This window comes from Polistes dominula, unplaced genomic scaffold (assembly GCF_049000335.1).
Source record: "Polistes dominula isolate Pdom_NZ unplaced genomic scaffold, Pdom_raw_medaka contig_246, whole genome shotgun sequence".
Lineage (NCBI taxonomy): Eukaryota > Metazoa > Arthropoda > Insecta > Hymenoptera > Vespidae > Polistes > Polistes dominula.
In genome coordinates this window covers 465,057-484,890 of record NW_028300928.1, presented here as the reverse complement: position 1 = coordinate 484,890, position 19,834 = coordinate 465,057, and the positions used below count along the sequence as shown (strand labels likewise).

Genomic DNA, 19,834 nt, shown 5'->3' with positions numbered 1-19,834 from the left:
TACAAAGTTAAAAATATAAGTAAAATACTAATACTAATAGTCATGGAGACTACATAAGGAGCACGAACTAATACCCATAGGTTTTTTTTTAATTTAATTCCCGTCTTCGTATGAGATCAGTTGCACTCCCGCTATTGCAATTTTTAACTGCGCACACCCTGCCCATTTTTATATTTATAATTTTTTATTAATCTTATTATTAATATTTTATTTTCGTTATTATTTTTTGTTTATATACAAGTATTAGGGTTAGGAACTATTTGCTCACTTCACGCATCGTTATGTTACTATATTCAAAATAGTACAAAATAGGGATCCTGTAGGAGGGATGCGCCATTCATATTCAGCTCATGTGCCATTGGCTGAAAATTTTGGGGGACCGCTTGAATTTATAATAATTTTTTCGTGTAACCTATTCTATTTTAATATAAATTTTTAATTATCATTAAATATAGTTCATTTTTTTTCTGTATTTGATGCAATTCATTATTTCATAATTATTTCAATGTTTAAATCATTCGCGCGCAAAATCGAGTTCCGGTCCCCCAACAATGTACATGGCGCATCCCTCCTATAGGATCCCTAGTACAAAAGGAATATTTGCGACACTAGTGGTGAAACAAGAAAACTTCAATATACGATTTGGGTGGACAGATTTTGGCAATTAATACGTTTGAGATCGTGCTCCTTGTCTAGTCTCCATGCATTTAATGTTCAAATGTAATCCTTTAAATAACTCGAAACAAGAGTCATATGACTTACAATTGGGTCACTTCCATAATAATGGGCACATATTAATACGTAAGTTAATTTCAATAGATAATAAGTTTTCATGCTAATAAAAAAGATAAATGACTCGTGAAATAGACGAAAATACTTTATGATTCAGTTAGAAATGATCGATTTATAGGATCGATAAGGCCATCTCGGCTAAACATATTTGGAATAGTCTACTCCTTGGAGAAATATCGTATCTTTTCACAGACCCTCTTTTATTACTTCCATCTCTCTTATTCTTCCTTTTATCTTTTCCTATCCCTCTTTTTCTGTCTCTTTTCGTGTCTTTCGTAGTCTGAAAACTTTCATCGCAGAAAATTTCATTTTCCGTGGGGAAAGGAAAGACACCGGCTATTCAACGCTTATCATCCCTTGGCCATGTGGAAATATGTGTGTAATATCGATTGAAAAAATATTTATCGTATATACTAACAAATTAACATAAAATTACAAATTGAAAAAAAAGAGGAAACTTTTGTTATAACAATGTACATTATAACAAAAAAAATTGTACATTTTTAAAAAAGTTACGCTTGCCACAAATAAGTAAAAGCGGTAAAAGCAGTAAAAAGAAGAAAAGACTATAAGGAAAGAAAGAGGAAGAAAAAGAGAGCGAAGGAAATATAGGAAGATATCTCAGGATCGAATGTATCCGATTTATTTTTCTCGTATTTATGTACATACATGTATGTGATCGAGATATATCGAACGTCGAAAGAGAGTCATCGATATCGGTGTCTCAAACGCATATAGAAAGTTATGCGAGCGTAGCTTCGCATGAGATGACAAAACCGCCTCCTCTTCCACCACCTCCTTCTGCTCCTCCTCCTCCTCCTCCTCCTCCTCCTCCTCCTCCTCCTCCTCCTCCTCCTCCTCCTCCTCTTATACGAGCAGATTTGAGAGAATATGTACTATGTTAGGATGACAGTGACAAACGCTAACGATCCTCTTTCTTTTTTTTATCCTCACGAAACGAATTTCTTCTCGCGTTGCTCGATTTAATCCGATTGATTAAATAACAGTCATTCATAGTAATTATTACAAAAAATAGAAAGCCTTTTTTTAATATTACTACTTTTTTTTCGTTTATAATATACTTTCTAATAAAATAAAACTATTATTTGAGTATTTTTGTCTTTAAATAAGAGATGGGATAGACAATAAAGTTTCGTAGGACTTTTGGACTGGGTAGTAACCGCTTTCATGGCATTGTGCCAGTTGAACGATCTCGTAGCAGTTGTCAAAAGTAAAATGGCCTTCGTTCTTTCTTCTTCTTACGAACGATGCAAAGAAGCTGTTATAGGTTCAACTGCTTTTGACGGATACCCTTTGCACGAACTTTCTCTATCTCTCTCTCTCTCTCTCTCTCTCTCTTTCTTTCTTTCCCTTTTTTTTCACTCTTACTTCTCTTCCTATCTGGTTTGAAGATACAATACAAAGGAACTGGGAAACCACAGGTTTGTGGTTTGTAAGTGCTAGAGAGAGAAAGTTTATCGAGGTCGACATTCCATGAGATCTTCCTTCGATACTTTTTATTCATCCCCTCCCCCCTTTTCTTCGCTTCCCTTGTCTTCCTCGTTTTACATCGCTCTCTTCTTATCTTAATCATTTCTCCCTTCACGACATTTCTCGAAGGAATCTCGATCAACGTATGTACGGTTTTCTGAATTTATACGTATATGTATATGTGCGTCTACGTATATGCGAATTTGTCTTCTATCTTTTTCTAGCTTATCTATTATATTATATATGCAAGGATAAGTTACTTTATAGTATCTTTTTCTCCTACTTTTCTTCTCCCTTTCTTGTTCTCTTATTCGCTGAAAGTTCACGTATGTGCTTTCGGATAAAGGAAACCACTTCGATATCTTATTTTCTACGATTTATTCGACGATTCACCTGTGAAATAAAGAGTGGGTATTGTATGGGAAAAGAAAGAATGAAAGAAAGAAGAAGAAGAAGATTAGAAAATGTTTTTGGTAGTTTCAAGTAAAGAGGAAATGTAAAGAATTGTTGTGCATGATTTTCTTTCGATTTTTTCATAATTCGATTATTAGAAACATCTTTTCTCATTTTTTTTTAATAGAATTTTCAATGTTTTTATAGATTTTCTCTCATCTTTTTTTTAAAGACACGAATTTATTATTATGGTCTTGCTTCTGCTATGATTTATGTGATCGTATTCAATATTATTCAAGTTTAATATAAATGTTAGAAATGAAGTTGAATAGTAAAATGGAAATGTATTATTTAAATATTAAAATATGGAATTTTTGTTCATCAAATGATCCTTATTATAACTGAATAATCATTATTATCGTTCAATAGGAAATAATGAAAAAATTCGAAGCAATTCTATTCTTCTGCAAAGATATATTATATATCTTTCAGCATCATTAATCATAATCCGTTTCTAGCGAATAGAAATTTTTCTAGTAGTTCAAGATCATCAGATAGGTGAATAACTCTCAGCGTACGCACAAATACAAGTATGTACATACTCGAGTATTTCCTCTACATTAAAGAGCTATCATAGAAAGTTAAATCGGTTGTCTTGCTAGAAGAAAATCCTCTTTCTCTCAAAGATGAGCCTTCCTTTTTCTCACGGACGTCGATCCATAGCTTGGTAAATAAAAAACGCGAAAGGAAAGAGAAGATGTATGTCTTCGCGTGTATATGTGCGCTCGCGCGTGTCTGTGAACCATATGAAACGTTACTCTAATGTAAGAGTTAAAGCCAGGGTTACGGTACTACATAACGTATATACTATGACTTCAATGGTAAAGTCGAGCTTGCTTTTTCCGAAAATAAAAACATCTAGAGAAATAGAAAAATGTATACGGCTTGTACAAAAATAATATTACGAGTCTGACATCAAAAAGATGCCGATTAAAAAATAATATGACTCTCTATATCATCTGTTTTTAAATTTTAAGTATATTTTGACAATGATAAAAAAAAGAGAAAGAAAACATAATTAGATAAAAAAATTATATTTGGTTGTTCGGAAAGTTTGTGTCGATTTGGACGGAAGATTGAAATGACACGCATTAAATTTAATTATTAAATTAAAAATTAAAAATTATTTAAATTAAATAATTAATTTATTAAATTATTATTATTATTATTAATTATTATTATTATTATTATTATTATTATTATTATTATTATTATTATTATTATTATTTATTATTATTATTTTAATTATTATTTTTATTTATTATTAAATTATTTTTTTATTTTATTATTAAATTTAATTTATTAAATTATATATAAGTTCCATTCTGTTCCACAACCTTTCTCCATCTTTAAGGGTAACGTCAAAATTTCGTCCTTCCGGAACTTCTCAGGTTTTTTTAACAAAAGAGCTTTTCATGCTACCGAAAATTAGCACGATCTTTTCGAACAACCCAATATATATAAAGTGTGTAGAAATATGGTTAGGAGAATCCTACATTAAGTGTACCATAATTGGTATTATTCGGAAGAATATGTGTAACTGTTTTAGCACGTTCTAAAAAATCTTTTATGAAAGCGGATAATTGTAAAAGAATAAGGAACATATGAAATATATATAAAAAATAAAGAAGAAGCAATTTAATTAAAGACGAGAAGTTCTGAATAAATCAACGATAAGTAATGAACGTAAATATTTAATGAGATGATTATGCCGCGGAAACGATTTCGCTTTGAATTATCAAGATACGAACACAAAAAGGAAATAAAAATTTGGGAAAAAAAAGATAATAATAATAATAATATGTCGGAAGAAAGAAGAGAGGAAGCGAGTTGTAGATGAGACGTTACGAAGCAGAATGCAGCTTAGCCGGTTTTTTCCCTCTCTTTCTCCTTTTCAATGTGTTTTTCTTTCTCCCTTTATCGCGACTTCTTTGTCTTTGTCTCTCTCTCTCTCTCTCTCTCTCTCACTAGCTTCTTTACTTCTCGGCCCGTCTGCCTATTTCTATCTCTTTTTGATCTATGCATTTTTCTCTGTTTCTTTGTTTATCTCTATTATCTCTATTTTTGTCTATTTCTCTCTCTCTCTCTCTCTCTCTCCTTCGGTAAATCTAGCTTTCTCCCTATTTATCTGTGTTTATCGTCATCCTCTCATTCTTACTTATTTCTTTTCTATTTTTCTCTCAGTCAATCTCTTTCTATCTTTTTCTCTCATCCCAGTTTTTGTATCCGTGTGTCAGTCTATCTCTTTCTATCCCTATCTCTCATCTCTGTTTTTACGTCTGTTTCTCTCTCTCTCTCTCTCTCTCTCTCTGTCCCATCTGTATATCTCGTTTCCGTTCGTTTCAAGTTCATATAGCTATCTCAGTCGTTTGAACGTCGACGCGATAGCAGGACTCCCCGAGGGTACATAATAAGGTCTTTCTCCAGAATCGGTACCTCGCCGAACGAGTTCCATTCAACGAGAGACGGGAAACAGAAGCATTTTGCCTTCTATGCGTCCTTCTTCCTGTCTTTTCTCTCTTTCTCTCTCTCTCTCTCTCTCTCTTGCTCTCGTTCTCGCTCTCGCTCCGTTTTATCCACGAATTCTTGATCGAGAGAAAATCCGGCCTATGCACGAGTTTACTTCTAACGAGGATCAGACGTTAATTTTGTTCCGAACATCCCATACCACTTTATTTCCCTCTCTTTTTCTCTTTTTCTTCTTCTTTCTCTCTTGACAATTCTTTTTTTTTCTCTCACTCTATTTTTTATTCGTATAGAAAAAGACATCGTTAAAAAGTTTTAACAATTTTCATACTTTTTTGTTATTCGTTCATATCTATTATGTATTATATATTGTTATTGATTTATTAAAGTAATAAAAAAAAATAAATATTAAAATACCTAACGAGATTTGTTTTATTCACATTTATATCAACTTTTCTCCCTTTTGTTTTTATTGTTTCATATTTATAAATTTAATCATAAACTCTATTTTAACGATGTTTTTTTTATTTAATCCATTATCTTAATTACCAGCACGCATATTATTGCATTGTAAATGATATATTCCAATATGAAATAAGGATCAGTCTATATTTTGGAGTGAATATCTGAATAAGAATATTAAACTGAAAATAATGTAATATTTTCGAGAATATTGAGTATAATTTACAGATAGTATCTATTCGCAGTTAATAAAATTCTTTTCCTTTTGTTTTTAACTAAATGCCATAATTTATTTAATTACTCTTATCTTATCTCAGCTAATTCGTATTTTAAAGTAGAGCATTTTTTACATTTTCATGTTTTTAATATAAATTCATATCTCACCATTTATTTCTTTTACAATTTTAAGAAATGAAATTCTTGTATTCTTCAAAGAGTACGTTAATGTATCTTTTAAATATTTTACAAAGAGAAAGAGAACGAGAAAATTTTGGTCCCATCATTCGTAACAAATAATTGATAAGGCTAGAAAAGAAAAAAGAATAGAAAATATAGTAGAAAAAGATCTTTAATAATTTTAATTATCTATATCTCAAATCAGAATGATTTAAAATACAATTCTTTTAAAAAAGTATTTATATGCAGACAATACACCAAGATACTTTCCATCGCAGACATATTTTATGCTTTTCCATTACAAGGCTAAAAATAGAAAATGAACTTTCTCTCATGGTCAGATCGTTTCAAAGAAAAAAGAAAAAAAAAAAGAAAAAAATTTCGTAGAAGAAAAATTCACTGGTAGAATCAGGATTTTGCATGATGTTCTGTGATCCGTGTATAACGGGAAAGAGGGAGGAAAGAGAGAGAGAGAGAGAGAGAGAGAGAGAGAGAGAGAGAGAGAGAGGAAAGAGAGAGGAAAGAAGAATAGACGTGGCAGGCCACCCTTTCGATTCTTTCATCGTTCGTGGCAAAGTTCGATGGGTAGTTCGACGGGTCGTTCGATGGATCGCTCGAACGTGCTGTCTGTGTCCTATTGAAAAGGCATATCCGACAGGAACCTTCTCACTCTCTCACTCTCTCTCTCTCTCTCTCTCTCTCTCTCTCTCTCTCTCTTCCTGATATATACATCCATACACAAGAATATTTTTTATATGGCAGGAGAACACTCGAGCTATCACAGGAGTGGCTGACTGACGGTGTCATCTCTTTTGTATTGTTGAGTAGATATCTATATATCTATTATATCTATATCTATATTTATGAATATTTCGAATATTTTATGAATAGATATGTATATTCAAAACATTTTATGCATAAATATGTAGAAGAGATTTAGAATATTATTATAATATTCTATATAGAATTTTATATTTATGTGATAAAGACGACTATAGGCAAACACAAAAAAATAAAGAAAAATATTTTGTAAAATATGTGAACACATTTCGAAGGTATGAAAAATATCTTCCTTATTTTTTATTTCTCACTCTCTCTATTTCTCTTGGTCTCCCTTTGTCTCTCTGAAAACGTTTTATCGAACAACTGCGGTCGACAGGACCCTCGGACTTAATTGAGCTCTTAATTGAGCGAGAAATAACGGTATAGTGCCGGTCCAGTCGAGATGGGAGCATGCTCACCTCGTGAAAAACCTCTTATTAATCTGTCCCATTAACGCCCACCGAGAATGCTCTATTCTAAGGGAAATCTTTTGAACGGTGGTTTTGTTTCGAAACCACCATTCGTTTCACTAATTCGATATATTGTGAGAGAGAAATAATTTTATAAATATAACTAACAATATAGTTATTTATTTGAATACTTTTGTTAAAATAGAACAAAAATATACGATGATCATGGTAATTCAAATTAAAACAACTAATTCATACAAAAAAATCATTTTCAACAAAATTCAATAGTTTTTGTCAATAAGTATATTACATCATACATATTTCCATGAAGAAAATTTCAAATGTTATTTGCTAAAGGTTTACCCAGCACCACTCCATGATTTTCTCAAAGGACTTATTGTTAAGTACGCCATTGAATATTCATAAACTCACGATATCGGTAAATATCCTTTGAGCTTGGTACTTTTCGTTGCAAAAGTACGGTGCATTAAAATATTGAATTTCATTTGGAGCAGCTTGAACTATAGAACACATATATATATTTATATATATATATATATATATATATATATATATATATATATATATATATATATATGTATGTATGCATGTATATATTTATATACGTTTATATATATGTATGTATAGACGATACATAGGCATTTATCGTTCACCAAAATTCGATCATCCGTGTTTTGGCCGACCGCGATACAATTTATGCTTTCAAAATTGCTTCCTCTTTCGTTCGATTAATGCATCCTATATAAACCGGAAAAACAGAAACCGCTGACAACACGATTTGTAAATTTGAAAAGAAGGAAAAGAGATAAAGGGAGGGAAAGAGAGGGTGAGAGAGGGAGAGAGGGAGAGAGAGAGAGAGAGATAAAAGAGATAATTAGATGGTTATTTTTTTATAATTAACATGATTAACAAATAAAAATAAATTCCGGTTCAAGATAAAGATTAACACAAACATAAGAAAATAAAGAGAGAAGCAAAAATAAATAATATTTAAAGAAAAACAAGAAAGATATTCAAGCAAAGAAGATTTTATATATAAATCTATAGAATGGTATATGATTTAAAGAAAATATACAATAAATACGCGTTATAACCAGTTTCTACATTTTTGTTTAAATATAGATATTAACAGATAGGAAGATAGGAAAATAGAAAAAAAATAAAATAATATTTTCTATTCTGTAAGACCGTTGTTTCAAAGTTTATTACTTTTTTAAAATAGAAGAGAAACGAAAATATTTTGTAATTAACAAATGAAAAACATGGAAAGAGATAGAATTATATAGCAGAGATAAGATAAAAAGAGAAAAACAATAGAAATATGTGGAAAGAAGAAAATAAAAAGAGTCAAAAGTAATATATAAAGAGAGTAGAATGAAAAAGAATAAAAATATAGAGTATAAAAGAAAAATTGAATGAGATAAATGTATAAAAAATGAAGAGAACAGAAAGAAAGGAAAATATTTTCTCTTATGGTTTTCCGATTTGATATCGATTATATTATCGATATAACGAGGTAAATGAAACGTATCGCGATTAATTCTGATTCGTAATTATCGGAAGGTGCAGTTAGTACTACATTGTTAGTTACACAATCGTAGTACGTACTGCAATGCTGCAATATTCGAACTCATTTTGAAATATAATAATTGCTTTCCGGGAAGCGTATCTTTTCGATGAAGTTATCGACCAAGCGAATTAAATTGGCTTTTAGGGTACACGAGAAAATGGAAAAAGAAAGAGAAATATAGATAAATATCGTGCAAGTAACGATTCAACGATTCAACGATTAAAACTATTGTAATTTCATGTTTATGTTACAGTTATCATTATTCACGTGCGTTATGATATATTTGAAAATAAATTCAATTAAACTATATCTCCTCGACATATATAACATTTATTATTAAATAATGATTATATCATTGGTTTATTATTACATATGTAAAGTTGGAAAGATTGTTGCAATCGTGTGACTCACCAATTTGATTGCTTCGTAGTCGCCATTTCTGAGCAAATCCATCAGCCTGAAGTGTTCCATTTCTTCTTGACTCTTGTTCTCTTCTTCCCCCTTTCTCTTGTCCCTCTGAACAAGTTGTACTCGATCGTCGAACAGCTTGGACCTGTTCGCTTGCTGATCGCCACACTTCGACTCGCTTCGACGTTCGACTTTCGCCGGTAAACCAGCATCAAATTGTAAATTCTTCAGAAGACTCTCCTTAACCACCATACCACTCGATCTGTCCTCCTTATTTTCCTTCGAAAGGATCGATCGATCGTCCTCGATCATTGCCCTAACTTGTCGAGTATCTTCCTCGACCTTGAACTTTCTCATTGCAAATTCATCACCATTATTCTCAAAAGAGAACAATTTATCATGATTGTCTAATCTATCCTCTAGATCAGAACCACCTTCATCAATCTCTATTATGTTATTTTTAATATCTATTGATTTCTCATCGGTATCGATCGAATTCATTTCATCTATAATTTTCCAATCGTCCAAGGTCACTGATCCCTTCCCACAAACAATTTCAATTTTTCTATCATCTTCCATAATAGTCTCGAGAGTCTCCTGTCTCATTTCTCCAATCCTGCCATAAATATCTTCCTCCTTTTCTTTTTCTTTTTCTTTTTCCTTTTCTTTTTCGTCTTTGTCTTCCTTTTGTCCTTTCTTCAGATTGTCTTCCTCGCGTTCGCCATACGCAGAGATACGTAAAGATGGTCTTAGAATCGAACGAAGATCGTCGGCATAAATCACTTGCGGTTCTAAGCTACGTTCATAAATCTTTTCTACATGATTAGACGACGACGACGAACAAGTGGAAATATATTTCATTGTATTAGTCGCTGCATTATTATCCTTTGTTACAAGCTTCGCAGATTTCGCATAATTTCGTGTTTCGTTAGGCTTGAATGTAGTTGATCTCGTCGAGCCAGACTCTTCGTTCAAGGCCATCGAACATTGATTTTTAACGCGAGAACCACTGATGCTCTCTTTTCTAGAACAAATCGGTGCTGCTACTTTATTTTGATTTATTTTTCTCCAATCGATATGACCCTGAGACGGTACGCGTACTTGTACGCTAACAAGACTACCCTTAGCTTCTGGATTTTCTATACTATACTTTTTAACGATCTCGAGACTCGATTTACACAGGACCGCGTCTTCCGAAGATTTATCCAATCTCTCGGTAAGCGAACAAACCCTACTACTTTCACCGTCCTTATTTATTTGTGCGATCCGCTGGTCCTCATTTATTCTTCCTTCATCTTGAATTATCCGACCCTTCGAATTATCTTCATTGTCTTTTCTTTTGCCAATCAAAGATACTTCGGTAGATGCGGTAATATTAGAAGATTCAAGGTAATTATTTTGATGAGATTTTGTAAAAGATGATTTTCTAGATAAAACAGCTGACGTATTTGTCGATAATAATCCATCGTTGTAATTAGAATTAGATAATTTCTTATTTTTTGAGTCGTTTCGTTTAAAACTCGTCCCACGTTGTGGTATTTTTGATGAAGTATTTGGACTGATATCTCTTCTATTAACACCGTTAGAAGCTATAAATCCATAATCCTGTTGTCTAGTTTTATTTTTAATCAGCAAATAATCCTTATAAGTTTCTTTATTGAATACAAAATTGGAGGATGAAGAAGAAGAGGTTGTTGGATCTGGGTTGGTTCGTGTAAGGTCATCGTAACTTGAAGAAGCTCCACCGTTAGCTCGTTCGGTGGACTCGTCGATTGACCTCGACCTTGGATCTTGACTACTTCGTTGACATCTTCTTTGACTACTTCGTCGTTCAGCACTGCTGTTTGATCTGGTTAATGGCTTCTCACGTAGCGGGCCGACGGAACTTTGTAATTGTGCTTGACTCAACCATTCGTCGACGCGTCTCTGAACCTCGCCTTTTCTTGGTAAATCATCATTCGCCTTTGAGGATGGCACCGATGTTGCGATTCGATCGATATTGTCGACAATCAATGGCGATGCTCGTCGCGATGATGTCAATGCCAAAGAAGAATATCTCGTTAAATCTTTTCCTCTCTCGCGTGATCTCTGTCTAACTTGTGTCTGTTGATTAACTTTTGAGATTGATTCACATTTTTCTTTATGATGTACAAACGAATTGTTACAAATTGTTCGTTTTGTTTCTTGATGATTGTAATGATATTGTTGAGGTTGTTGGATTTGTTTTTTTTTCGGATGTTCTATTTTTACAGATTTATTTATCGTACAGGTAGTACTACCTACATCGCTAAATTCAATAATCCTTTCGTCTTCGTATTCATCTAATATATTATTTACTGACTGAGTATCCGCTGAACTTGTACTTTTTGATTTGTTTCTTATTATACTTTCCTCGCTGCTTGAGTAACTACTTTGTTGTTGTATTTGCTGTTGTTTTTGTTGTTGTTTTTGTTGTTGTTGTTGTTGTTGTTGTTGTTGTTGTTGCTGTGTATGTTTTGACCGAGTTTTATTAGGATTTTGAAACTTGTCGATCTTTTTACTGATCGATCGATGTTCGTTCGCATTTTTTTCCGAATAAATATATTTCGGACTCGACGTTCTATTATTATCGTTTTTGGTGTTTTCCTTCTTGTCGAGAAAGATTGTTCTTGCGGTACGTGATATTTGTGTGATTCGAAGATTTCCTTTCTCGTTCGTCGTTGAAATTTTCGATACCAATCTCGAATGTGGTATTTGATCAATCGAATACCCATCTTCGTCGGCGTATGGTATGTCGCCGATCAAGGTTTTTGCAAACGTTTCATTGCTCATTTTATAAGGGATCTTATGATCCTAATGTTATATTTCCTTCTTGTTTCATTACATTTTCACGAAATATTTATGGAGTATTCTTCAAGTTCTGAAATAAAAATGAAGGGGATTAGATTAATGTAATTAATGATATTCCGTACCTAAGACGGCAACCATTTAACATTATTTGCCCTTTTAAATGATTTTGTAAGACAGATAATCCGCGAGATAATACAATCTCGGAATGTTCGGATCTCAAAATAATTAATTTGCTTAGTTTAATTAATTGTTGTTGCGATGTTTTCTTCGTGAAAAGTTCCTAACGTTTGAGAACGAATCAATGATTTATTTTATTAAATTTTTTTAATTAACAAAACAATGATTTATAATATTTAACTGTCAGATATATAAGAAGTCGGTAAGTATGAACAAGAAAGTCGAATGGAAATAAAATTTATTGATGAGCTTCTAAATCTTAACTATAACGAACTACACTTTTTATTCCAACATTTTCTCAAAGATCCTACCTTTAAGCTTCTTCGATAATTTCAATCCATTTCGACGCGGTCTCGTCAAGATACGCTAGAAGAAGTTTTTAAGTGATAGATTAAGTGGCTAACATGGGTTCTACTCAAAGACACCGTTTTAAAAGTAGATCTTAATCTCCGGTTTTATCTTCAAGTCGATCAAAACCAGAAGCAGATGTCTATGTTAAATATGTTATCGTTAAATATGTGCTTTCATTTCTTCCTTATGATTATTTTAAATCATTTTGGAAGCAATTAATAATCAATTCCGAATAGAAACTATTATTTTATAAAAAAATATTTCTCAAATGAATTGTATATAAACGTATCTTTAAGCAAATCATATAATGCAAAAGTTATAATATTACATATATTGTCATAGTATATCATCTTGAAAAATATAATAGTATCATTTTCATATAGTCTCAATTTTCATGTAACATCCGGGAAGTTCTAGCAACGAAGTTTCAAAGCTCACTCACATCAGTAGTGCTGCTGCTCTCTCAGCGGATTAGGTTCTAATAACGGTGTCATTCAAGCAGGCCCTCTACATCGTCTGTTTGATCCATTATCCGTTGCTTTTCTTTCCACATATTCTTTGATACTGGATACGATGAAAAAGGTTTATAATAGCAAAGAATAATAATAATAATAATAATAATAATAAAGGAATTGAAAAATCGAACGACACCAACGAAGTTGAATTTCAATCTAAGTCTTAATTACTAGCACATATCGAGAATAATTAAATAACATCATTTATAATTATTAATAAAGATGTATCGTCGTCATTTTATAAAAGATTTGATAGTATTCTTCCAATTGGAAGATTGTAACTATGATAAAAAAGAAAAATAGGAAAAGAAAAGCAATGAAAAAAGTTGACAGAGAGAAAGACGTATCGTTCGATAACACTACTCATTAATCTCGCTAACGGATCGGTGCTACTCTCTCGCTTAGCTACATTTCGTGAGATAGATAAAGTTGCTACTCCTACCTCTCTATGATCCTGTCCAAACGCATACGAAACCTTCACTTAGATCGATATGACTATTCCTGCTCACGGTTCTATCCGTCCTACCCTTGATCATTAATCACCTTTCCGGAAACCTTCTAATTATCTTCAAATGTATGTGTGTGTCTTATCGCTCTCGAGAGTTATAAACAACCTACGAATTATAACTTTTTCTTTTTTACCTTCTCTATACTTTTCTAAAGGAAGATAAGCATTATATGCTATAGTAATTATGATCATAAACAAATATATAATTAAACAAAAAATATGAAGAAAACTTGGGAATATGTTAAAATTCGATAAAAATATAAAGTAAAAATATATGAGTTTGGTAAGAAAAGAAGAAAGGAATATGATAACGAGTTGAAAGGATGCTGGTGAAGAAAAAGTAATAAAGAGTAAAGAAGAAGGAGGTCGGGTCTTCTCTTCGAGGTGGCACGATTTCTCAAGCGAGCAGCAATGCCTTCTATATCCATGTGCTTTATTTTGCAAGAAAAAAGAAAAGAAACAGAGGGAGAGCAGAAAAATAGGCAAAAAGAACAAGAGAAAGAGAAAAAAACAATCCTTCGTTGCTTTTCGAAAGCGGTATTCTCTTAAAGGGCCACACGCAAGGCTGTTCCTTTCGTTCTTGTCTTTTCTTCGTTGGACCCACGCAAAGAATTCTCCGATAAAATGAACACAATGAATTTTTCAACATTTTCAGTTGTTTAGTTATTCTTTAAATTTATTCAAGGTATCAAATAAATCATAAATTGTAGCGATATTTCAAAAATTACAATTAAACAAATGCAAATGGCATAAAAATTATATCCACTATTTACATATATTAGAATAAATTACAAATGAAAGTTTTTTTTATAATATCATTAAATATTATACAATCGACTTATGTAAATTTGATTTCACATATCCAAATATTATATATTTTATATATTGCAATAAGCACAGTATTAAAATATATGTAAATATCCTTTACTCGAACGTTTTTCAAAACTTTATCATAAATTGTGAACTCAGAGAGAGAAAGGGAAATATATAAAATTATTCCCCCCGTCCAATTAAATCATTTTACGTGAATTTCAATGGAAAATATAAAAAAAAACCAAGTTCAAAGGTGGAACCATTGTTTCCTATATACGCGTATGAAAAATAATTACGAAAAGCATAAGGAAAGTTTATGATAGCAAAGAATAATTATTTTAACCTCCAACTTTTTGATATTCATTTAAGAGATTCAACAGAAAATTTCAAAAAGAAGTCATCAAAGTTAACGGCACTTTTATATATACATATGTACATATATAAAAGTTTTTATTATGAAAAGGGCAAAGTACAGAGGTTTCTAAGACTAAAAAGAAAAAAAAGTAAGAAGACGTAAAACTCGAGAATAGTTTCTCAAGGGAAGACGGACTCATTGACGACAAAGAGAAGATGGAGAAGAGCAAAAAGTTCATCTGTAGAAGACGTAAAGGAATCTATTCCCAGTATAGATCTTAAATGTAGATTCCACCTTTGATCTTATTAGATAAAACTGTATACTTTGTTTACTGTTTTCTCGAGTTGTTCGAATATAATTTATGTAACTATAATAATATTAGAAGTATATTTGTAATTACGGTAAATGCATTAGAGCGGTATAGAGGATTCATTGACAATAAATAATACAATGAAATAAACATGATTCAGAAGCAAACTATATCCCATCCATTATAAGATATAAAACTTTTTTACTTGACGATATCGCACGTTCGAACTTTTTACATTACAATTGAAACGAAACTCGGCCAGAACCAAAACCCAATTCACTAAACGAACTTTGTTTTGAAGTCGTTGTGTGACCATCTCTCTTCTCCTTTCTCCTTTCTCTCTATTTCTTTATAAACTCTATCTACAGAACCCGTAGTAATCAGCTTGCGAGATGCCATAGACTTGGAGACTTTAGTTCAATTATTCCTTATACTATCATAATTTTACTTTCTTTATTATTTTTTTAACGTCAAATTTTTCAACAAATCCCCATTAACAAAATAAACACTAATAAATAGTATGTTTTAATATTTTTAATAAATTTCTACTCCATTTCCAAAATATAAAACTAACTAATAACAGTCTAATCCGTTTTTTTTCTACAATTTTTTTTCTAAAAATCCTTTATCGACCGTCTTAGAAACGAGTATTTGAAAGGAAACACAAGCAAGGCTTATCGCACAAGTAAAAAAATGTTGTCAAGAATTACAGAACGATCGAGGCTCTTTTTCTTCGAAGTAAAAGGTATAATATATAGATCGAGCGTAGAAAGCTTCATGGCTAGTAAGTTAGTACTGGTTGGTGTGGCTTACGCAGAAAGCGTTTAATCCGAAAACACGATACAGAGAATGAGAAGGAGAATGGAACGATAAGGTTCGGTTTCTCAAAGTTAGCACAAAAAGACCCCAATGGAGTCCATAAATCAGGAAAGGCGATATCGTGCACGTATGTATGAACATTGGCTCTCCTTTGCCACCAAGTACCATTTCAAAAGGAACTATGCTCTTTGGAAACGAATAAGATAGAAGGAGAAACAAGGAAATACAGAGACCAAGAGAGAGAGAAAAAGAGAGAGAGAGAGGGTAGGTTACCCTGGCCAATTACGTGCCGCGGTTTGCACCAGCCAAATTCGTTCGCCAAACTCGGAGCGTCCGCGTTGAATGAGAAAGCAACTTTTAGAATACTCGTGAATGTTCGTAAATGTTCGCGAGTGCCTTCTTCCAATGCTACTAGAAGTAGATAACGAGCATTTGCTTTTTGCCACCCTATCATATTATTTACAATTTATATTTTTAAAACTTTCGACTTTTTATTCTTTCAATGTTTATTTATATTTTTCTTTTTTTTTATAATTAACTTAAGATCGTTATATATTTTAATAAACGAAAAATTTAGCTTAAAACAATTATAAAAAGAAGAACATTATTTTCCTCCAACCTTTTATAAATCATTTTAAACCAATTATTATGTGAAGTTACTGGAAGACTCACCTAACTTGATATTCCGTTCCTCCTCTTCCTTCTTGTCCCTCTCCCCTTCTACTTCTTCTTCTTCCTGTTTCTGTTTTTCTTCCAAACAAGCCTAAGAGGAAGCTCAATGTATTTGATTACTTCACGTCTAACTATACTAATCAATTGATCGATTTAAAATTGATGATTTTCGTAAACAGAAACACTTGAACTCACAACACTTATATAATGCGCGCTACTGGAATAGTTCAATTTATAACCATTCACCAGCACAATTTATTACCATAGAAAATCACTCAAAAACACATACACATACACATACACATGTTTTTAGAACAGTACATTTTTCACAGATCCACACACACACACACACACACACACACACACACACACACACACACACACATGCACAATAGGAATTTCTTTTGCCAGAACAGTAAATCATATGTAATACGTATTAAAATATATCTGGCAACAAATGACAACAAGAGAAAAAGAGATAGATAGATAATCAAATTTTAATAGAAAAATATGTTTTCCTAGAATTTATACTGGAAAAGAAGTCAAATAACAGAGGCAACCAAATTTATACTCGAATAAATTTGTTATATTTTTCTTTTCTTTGAATTTTTCTTTTATCAAAAAATCTCGTTGTGCACGTAAAAATGATAGACGAGTAATTTTTCAAATTATAAAAAATGATGTTAAAGAAAAAATTGAAATCAATGTGAAATCGATTTTGTTACATTTAATTATTAAGTATTTTCAACAATGAATTGTCAAGAAGAAATCATTTGACAGAAAGACGGAAGAGAAAAAATAAAATCGATCTGCTCGATCGTACCGCCGCGGTCGGACTGACCGCGTGGATCGTGATCGAGATCCAGAGACCCGCTACCAGTGTCGTATTTTTTGGGTTCTTTACATTCTTTTATTATTTTCAAATTATTGTATAATCTATTGTTTTCCAAAATTATTACATTCTTTTTATACGATCACACGATTTTCACAAATCGTTTAAAAAGAATACAATTAGAAATTTTTAGTGCATATCTCGTTCTCATAATTATTTATGTCATCAACTGCTAAGCTCCCTTATAATTTTTATGATGAGATTTTTTAATAAAAAAAAAAAAAAAAGAAAATTCTCAATTTCTTTGAATTTCCTAACCTAAATTTATCGGATAATAATAGTTGAAGCTCCTGTATCGGATGTATCGAGATTGGTTAAGCGAACGTGAAATAATACTGTGTGAAAAGATCAGAAGGTTTCGTTCAGAGCTGTCAGGAAATAGCTCGTATCGTCGCGACAAGGCAGTTTAATCGATTTTCCAAGATCCTGCCGTAATTTTCTTCTGGAAAACCTCGTATATGCCTTTCAACGACACCGATGTGAAAGTCTAACGTAGAAAGAGAAAGAAAATATAATACAACTTAAACAAGAAAAAAGGAAATCAAATATTATCCTAAACTAACAATAAGATAACGAAATATTTGCCTTTCAAAATTTAACATGATCAAAATACATATTTTTTTTTAATGAATTCTTTTTAAATGTAACTTCTTATGATGCAAGAAAAAAATGAAAAAAATAAAATTATACATGCTATGGTTATATTGATCTTCTTCTTTGGTGCTTGTAGTAACTATAGTTGAATTCGCGTATGCTCCTGATCCGGTCTTTCGCAAACAAAAAGGTCGAGTTTGGTGTGTAAGGCTCGGTAGGACGAGCTTCGCCAACGCGAAGGCGAGTCACGTTCGAATGATAAATATCGTAGGGTATCCATGATCCGATGGACGATGGCCCATGGGTGGTATGCAGGTCCGTACCAATTCACGTTCCTGTGCCATGTGACTTTCATTTCATTACTTCAACTTAAACCATTTAATGTTACGTCTATGCATAAATTCATTCATTCTGATGGATTAGGAATAAATTCAACCAAAATTATAAAATAAATTGATTTAATAAAAATCAAATCTTAAATTATTAAAAAAAAACTAAATAATGGATTATTAATAATGGTTCAATGTAAACAACAAATAAACTAAAAAAACGTAATATAAAATAAAAATTTACCTTACATTTCGTCCAATTAGAATTATTTTTTGTTAAATATAATAAAATAAACATTGATACATAAATGTTTGTACTTCATTTAAGTGAGACGGAATAAAATTGGTTTCTGAATAAAATTATAAAATTTAGTTGAAAAATAATAATCAAAAATCAAATCATGAAAAAACATACTTATGTTAATTAATACAAAATAAAAGTTATTAAACTTATTAAAGTATTACTCTCTTTATAGTTTCTCAAAGTTTCTACGTCATTGTTCAGTAGCGTGTCGAGTGAAACACGTGCCACGTATCAGAAACATAACACGCACACACACACATCTTGATTTCACTTATGGATTCTTGGATTTTCTCGTATGAACCAGTCCAGAATCGTTTAGTGAAGTCGAACGCCTGCCGGGTGCAACGTTTCTCTCACTCTTTAACACACATACGTATACACATACACATTCTGTGTCGCTTTCTCTCTTTCGTGGTAACGGTATCGCGCATCTGGTGTCGAACCAAGCACCGTGTTTGCCCGTACACAATGGTGATTACGGAAACAAAAGGGCGAAGACCGTGAATACCCCTTGTGGTAACCCCACACTGCAGTGTTTCGTCTCAGACTCTCTCTTTTCTTCTTCTTCCGCTGTCATTCTATCTCTCTCTCTCATTCTTTTTCCCTCTTTCAACGCGTCTACAGATTGGTCCATAAAACGTGGACAAAAGGTTGCTTATTTTTATTTCAAGTTTTGTTCACCCATTTTCACCATGAAGAGAAATGAAAATTAATACCATTACGTCTCATATTTGTTTTTTTTTTTTCAAGTAAAACTTCCTTCATGCGAGTATCGGAAATTTTCATATCTAACAAGAAATGAAAATTTTTAAGGAGAGAGCGTTATTTGAATAGTACGGAAGAAACGAGGAAATATCGATCGGGCAAGACTAGCGGGAAGTATACGGATGAAGGATTCGAACAATTTCAAACGCAATAATAATAAATAAGACTTAATTATGCAATTATTAAAAATTTATTCCAATAATTTATTTATATCCAAAAAATTATTAAATTATTAAGACTTAATTAAAAAAAGACTTAAAATTTGTTTAATCATTCGTAACTAAATGTTATATTACCAGTTAGCATAGAA

At 31.9% G+C, this 19,834-nt stretch overlaps 1 protein-coding gene across 1 annotated transcript in view; it reads right to left on the bottom strand.

Moving 5' to 3' along the window:
- The window catches only part of LOC107072432 (uncharacterized), an 88,080-nt gene extending 70,599 nt beyond the window's left edge, over positions 1–17,481 (bottom strand). Inside the window, exons 1-2 of the mRNA XM_015332358.2 lie at positions 16,641–17,481; positions 9,295–12,190 (exon numbers count right to left, since the gene is read on the bottom strand). Of these exons, the coding sequence (XP_015187844.1) occupies positions 9,295–12,102 (2,808 nt within the window). The 5' untranslated portion in view covers positions 12,103–12,190; positions 16,641–17,481. The remainder of the gene's footprint in view (positions 1–9,294; positions 12,191–16,640) is intronic.
- Between the last annotated feature and the right edge of the window lie 2,353 nt (positions 17,482–19,834).